General features: G+C 46.7%; 1 protein-coding gene across 1 annotated transcript; it reads left to right on the forward strand.

Annotated features, from left to right (window-relative positions):
- Positions 1–535: 535 nt before the first annotated feature.
- EMC8 (ER membrane protein complex subunit 8) lies at positions 536–5,281 on the forward strand. The gene is made up of 6 exons (XM_010006262.1): positions 536–613; positions 1,657–1,719; positions 2,469–2,545; positions 4,058–4,127; positions 4,596–4,690; positions 4,983–5,281. The coding sequence occupies exons 1-6, from the start codon at positions 536–538 to the stop codon at positions 5,140–5,142; spliced, it is 543 nt and encodes a 180-aa protein (XP_010004564.1). The 3' UTR covers positions 5,143–5,281.
- Positions 5,282–5,674: the final 393 nt, after the last annotated feature.

Consider the following 5,674-nt stretch of genomic DNA (forward strand, 5'->3'; position numbering starts at 1 on the left):
CCCCCAACATAAGAAGAACATGAAGCTCCTGGAGAGAATCCAGATGAGGCCATGGAGATGATCCTTGGGTTGGAGCAGCTCTGCTCTGGAGGCAGGCTGAGAGAGTTGGGGTGTTCAGCCTGGAGAAGAGAAGGCTCCAGGGAGACCTTAGAGCACCTTCCAGTGCCTGAAGGGGCTCCAGGAAATCTGGGGACAAGGGCAGGGAGTTAGAGGACAAGGGGGAATGGATTAAAACTGGAAGAGGGGAGAATTAGGTTGGACATGAGGAGGAAATTCTTTGCTGTGAGGGTGGTGAGACCCTGGCCCAGGTTGCCCAGAGAACCTGTGGCTGCCCCATCCCTGGCAGTGTTGAAGGGCAGGTTGGATGGGGCTTGGAGCAACCTGGGCTGGTGGGAGGTGTCCCTGCCCATGCAGGGGGGTTGGAACTGGATGATCTTTAAGGTCTCTTCCAACCCAAACCATGATTCCCTGACTCCAAGCCCTTCTGCCACCCTGGGTGGCCACACCTCCTCTCCTTGAAGCTGGTGCTCAGACCATGTTTGGCTTTCCAGGGGTGACACAGTTTGTCCCCTATTGTCCTTGTCAGGGCTGGACATGGCTAAAAACATCCCAGGTGAGTTGCTGCTGAGGGTGCCTGTGCTGATAGTCCTGCAGTGAGAGAGGACTTGGAAACAACTTGAATGCCAAACAGATTGGGTTTTTTCTCTATTTTTTTCTGGTAGTAATTTTTAATTATCCTTTGGGAACTGAGTACTTAAAAGTCATACCCTCTTTATGTCTTTTCAGACCTTTTTTGGGGTGTGCCACAAACCCTAAGGTTTTCATTTTTCAATGGATTAACTTATTGTTGCTGTTTTGGTTTTGTTGTTATTCTTGTTGTTGTTGTTATTGTTATTATTACTGTTATTAATATTATTAATTTACTGCCAAGCTTTCAAGCCACTAACAATTAAAACCCAATCCTGAGCCCTCCAAATGGGTTTCCCATGGGATCAGCATTTGGCCTTCAGCTCAAGCAGGGCTACACAGCCCCCTTTTTATTTGTCATATCACCTAAATCTATGTCATCCCTTGTCGAGGAGGGATTAGTCTGGCTTTTTTTTTGTTTATTTAAGCAGTCCAACACTATAATTATTGCTAAAAATGGGATTGATTTGACTCACAGGATGCAGCAGGTATATTTTTGGACTCCCATTTTGATAGAGCTGTTGAGGTTTTTTGTGGTGCCTGCTCTCTAGGGACGGCAAAGGAAAATTCGAGCTGCTTTCTCCCCTCCTGTCTTTCAGGGCTCTGGATTATGCTGACTTGGTATCCTCAGTTATAAGGGGAAACATCACATATCTTGATTTTTCCAAAGCCAGCCAGGCTCAGCAGGAGGAATTCAGATCCAGCAGGAAAAATGACAGGGCTGAAACTGCATTTTAAAAATAACCAAATACCAAAATTATATGAACTTTAGGACGGGTGTAAATCCAGACTCATGTACAACATATGCAAAGAAATGCAGATGTTTCTTCATTTCCATGCAGATGTTAAATAAGGAGGAGCTGCCTGGACTGCCCTTGTCTGCAACTGAATTTCTGCCACTAGTTCTCTCCTCAAGTCCTGGTCTGGTGGCTGAGCTGGAAGGGTTTTTAGGCAAGTTTTGCTGGAAAGGTTTTAAAGAGCAGAGGATCCACCCACCTGGTTGATCCGTTGCTGCAGTGGTCGGTGACCCTGGCAGGTGAACTCCCAAAGCTAACCAATTTCATTGCAAAAGTCTCTTTCTTATGGAGTGGGTTGAAAAAAGTGGTGAATGGGACAAAATCTGTGCCTTGTGTTTACGTTTTACTTCAACCTTTATTTGCTAATGAAAGTAAGAAATGCTTCAACTTGACCCTGGAAATGTTACAAGAGAAATCAAATGGATGAGCTGTCTTTGAAAGCACAGCACAGCCACCCATCTACCTGCAGCTGGTTCCTGCTTTCCATCACTCTCCAAATCATAGAATCATACAATATTTTGGGTTGAAAGGGACTTTAAGGATCACCCAGTTCCCACCCCCTGCATGGGCAGGGACACCTCCCAGCAGCCCAGGCTGCTCCAAGCCCCATCCAACCTGTCCTTCAACACTGCCAGGGATGGGGCAGCCACAGCTTCCCTGGGCAGCCTGGGCCAGGGTCTCACCACCCTCACACCAAAGAATTTCCTCCTAAGCTTGGCAGTGGGAATACCCAGGAAAGGACAGAGCTTCAGTGTTCAATTTGGTTCCTCTGATCTACTTAAACTACCCAAACTCTGTCTACAGAAATATATACACACGTAAAGAAGCAGTTGGCAACGGTACCGTAACGCTTCAGTGACCACTTTATTTGCAGGCTATAAAACGTCCTTAGTTCTGTGGGGTTTTTTCTGTTGTGGTGGTTTGTTGTTTTGCTTAGTTGTTTGTTTTTTTCCCTGGGCTTAATTGTTCCAACTCCTTTTTCAGATTGATTCCTGGTGCAAGGAGAACAGCTACGTGATAGCCGGGTATTACCAAGCCAACGAACGCGTGAAAGATGCCAGGTGTGTTGGGGCAATATTTCCTTCTGTTGGCTCTTTTCTGGTGGACTTTGTGCTCTGCCAACAAAAATCAGCCTGAGTTGATTCACTTGGACAACAGTCAGCTGGTTTCTCATTGTTTTCCTGGTGCTGGTGGATGTGGCCTTTTGTTCAGGTGCAGAAATCCTGGGTTTTCCAGAATTCCCTCCTCTTGAGTGGATGCTATAAAAGGCCAGGCCTTGAACAACTGCCAACCAGTTTAATTGTCAGGGAAATGGCCAAAAATGTGCAGGCTCGTGCAGTGCATATCTTGTCAATTTGAGTGACTCCAAGTATCTTGTGGAAAACCTTTCAGAAGTGACCTAATTATTACTAAATGACTTAATTGTTTCCGAGTTTTACTGAAGCATTTTCTTCCATGATAAAGGGACACTCCTGAAATGGAAAATTATATCACTTCTCACTTATTTTCCCCAGGATTAGTAATTTTTTTTCTCTGTTAACTCAATAAGCAATAAGGGGCCTTCCTGTGGAGCCACAGTATAGTTTAGGTATGTGTATCCAATATTCTCCCCAGTATCTGACAGACAAATGCAGCCTCAGGACTAAGGAGAGAGCATCATCCTTGCATTTCAAATAAATCAGAACAGTTTGTTTGAAGTATTATGCTCCATCCTGGTTGCTTATTAGTGTATTCTTCAGTCTCAAGTATGTTTTTTAAGTAACAGTAAACTAAGGTTTCTGGCAGAGATAAGGGCATTATTTGTCCTTTCCTTACAAGGAAAATAAGTCCGCTGGAGACATTTTAAATGTCAGCTTGCCTGTTCTGTTCATGATTTGAAAGAATCAGACTGATTTGGTTTGGAAGGGACCTTAAAGATCACCCAGTTCCAACCTCCCTGCATGGGCAGGGACACCTCCCACCAGCCCAGGTTGCTCCAAGCCCCATCCAACCTGCCGTGGAACATTTCCAGGGATGGGGCAGCCACAGGTTCTCTGGGCAGCCTGGGCCAGGGTCTCGCCAGCCCCTTCAGGTACTGGAAGGCTGCTATAAACTCCAGTGTCATTTCTGAAGGTAACTGGCAACACGCAGGGATTGTCACCTTTGAAACAGGGTCAAGGTTTTCCTTTAACAGATGCTCTGATTTGGGTGGAGAAGCTGGGCAGCAGGTGGGTTCTCATGCAGACTGGGAGCAAACTGTTCCTTTTTTCAGCCTGCCAAGGCAAAGGTGGTCATGGCCTTTGGTGGGAGAAGGAGGCCACAAAATGTGGATTCCACAAATATTTTGCAACCAGCATTTTGCTCTTCAACAACCTGTTGTCACAACGTAGCTGAGATCCAGCTGGGGTGCTGAGGAGAGGGGCTGGGCTTCTCCTGGCCCTCTGGCTCCAGCCACTTGTGACATCAGCTCACTGTCCTGTCCCGGTTTGTGAGCACTCAGCCCCCTTTTCACACCTCTCTAAGTGTGTTTCCTGCTGGTTTCAGCTGAGCTGTCCTGGCTCACCTCATGCAGCTCCTTTCACCTTCTCTTGCAGTCCAAACCAGGTTGCAGAGAAGGTGGCCTCCAGGATTGCAGAGGGCTTCAACGACACGGCGCTCATCATGGTAAACTGCTTCATTCCCCCACCCTCCCTTTTGTCTTCTTCATGGTATGGCCGTGGTGTTGGACAGGCCATGTAAACACTCTTCTCTGGGTCCTTTAAAAGTGGAGTAACTAACTTTCCCTTCCTGGGGAAGGGCTGCAGTGCCCTGTAGCCAAAGAGGTCCTTACTCAGTCAGCAGAGCCTGTGCTTAGCTCTCTGCCATCTCAAAGGAAGTGGAGGCCTTCTCCTTCTGAGCAAAGCCCAATTTCCCACCTCTTTCTGTCACTTAAACTCCTGCCTTTGCCTCCCTGCCACCCTGGTGAGATGTGGGCACCTTAAACGTGTCAATTCAGCTCATTTGAGGGTGAAACAGTGGAGGAGTTAGCCTCAGGTGCCCTGCTTGTAAAAACTGACTTTGTTTTTTAGTTTAATCTCTTGGCTCAGGATCTGGAGGAGGAGGCTGAGGTGGTGTTTTTGTGTTGCACACCAGGTTGACAACACCAGGTTCACCATGGAGTGCACAGAGCCAGCGATCCACGTGTACGAGCTTCACGAGAACAAATGGAGGTGCAAGGACCCACACGTGTGAGTCAGCTTCAGGGTCTGTTTCTGTTGATCTCAGGTAGCCAGAAAGGACGAGTTGTCTGGTTCAGGGCACAACCTTGTGCTGGGTGACGCTGTGAGGGTGGTGGGTGCAGCTGACAGTGCTTTTTCAAGCTGTTTTTTTTGCTGTAGTGAGGGGGAACAGCCAGGCCTGCAGTGGTGTGACCACCATCACCAGGCTGCAGGGAGCATGGCTTCATTTCCAGAATGGAGGAGGAGGTGGTGGTGATTTTCCTTGTGATTACTATTTATTCCTGTTTTTTTTACATCCTAGTGATTTTTGTGAAGACTGGACTGAAGCCCAGAGAATTGCTGCCTCTCTCTTGGACAGCAAGTCCTACGAGACCCTTGTAGATTTTGATAATCACCTGGATGACATTCGGAATGACTGGACAAACCCAGAGATCAACAAAGCTGTCCTCCATCTCTGCTAGAAGGGCTCCTGCTGACTTAACTTCAGGGCATTCCCACTGTACTGCTGAGAGAAAAAGGCTATTTTTGAATGTAAATAGAATCCTCTTCAGTACCTTGTGTGGAAACCTGCCTGATTCAAAAAGGAGTGGGATGTCAGCACGCAGAGTGATGGCTCCATAAGCTGCTGAATCTTTTTTGGTGAGATTCCTTGGAAGAACTGCAAACTGTCAGTCACAGCTGTCCTCCTGGATGCCTTCCCAGTTGTCCTGAACATTGCTGTTCCTTCAAAACCAGAACTACTTCTGCTTGTCCCTGCTGTTCATATTACGTAGTTTAACTAAGCTCTTCTAACCCTTGGAGAGGGTACTTTTTAATGATTGTTGGAAATACCTTTAAAAAAAAAGAATCAGTTTTGTTCTCAGATGAGAAGTTTGAAGGTCAAATATATAAATTATAAGGCTAACAGTTTCTTTTGGCCTGGTTTGGAAATGTCATTCTGTTGCTCAGTACATGTGAAGGGATGATGCACCATATTCATGTGTCACCTGTTCT

The sequence above is a fragment of the Chaetura pelagica genome, unplaced genomic scaffold, assembly GCF_000747805.2.
Source record: "Chaetura pelagica isolate M959 unplaced genomic scaffold, ChaPel_1.0 scaffold139, whole genome shotgun sequence".
NCBI classification, from domain to species: Eukaryota; Metazoa; Chordata; class Aves; order Apodiformes; family Apodidae; genus Chaetura; species Chaetura pelagica.

Excerpts from the sequence above, each read along its gene's own strand:
- EMC8 (XM_010006262.1), top strand. The coding sequence starts at position 536 with ATGTTTGGCTTTCCAGGGGTGACACAGTTTGTCCCCTATTGTCCTTGT. Across the intron at positions 2,546-4,057 it reads GAACGCGTGAAAGATGCCAG|TCCAAACCAGGTTGCAGAGA; the intron begins GTGTGTTGGGGC and ends CTTCTCTTGCAG. Across the intron at positions 4,128-4,595 it reads ACGACACGGCGCTCATCATG|GTTGACAACACCAGGTTCAC; the intron begins GTAAACTGCTTC and ends GTTGCACACCAG.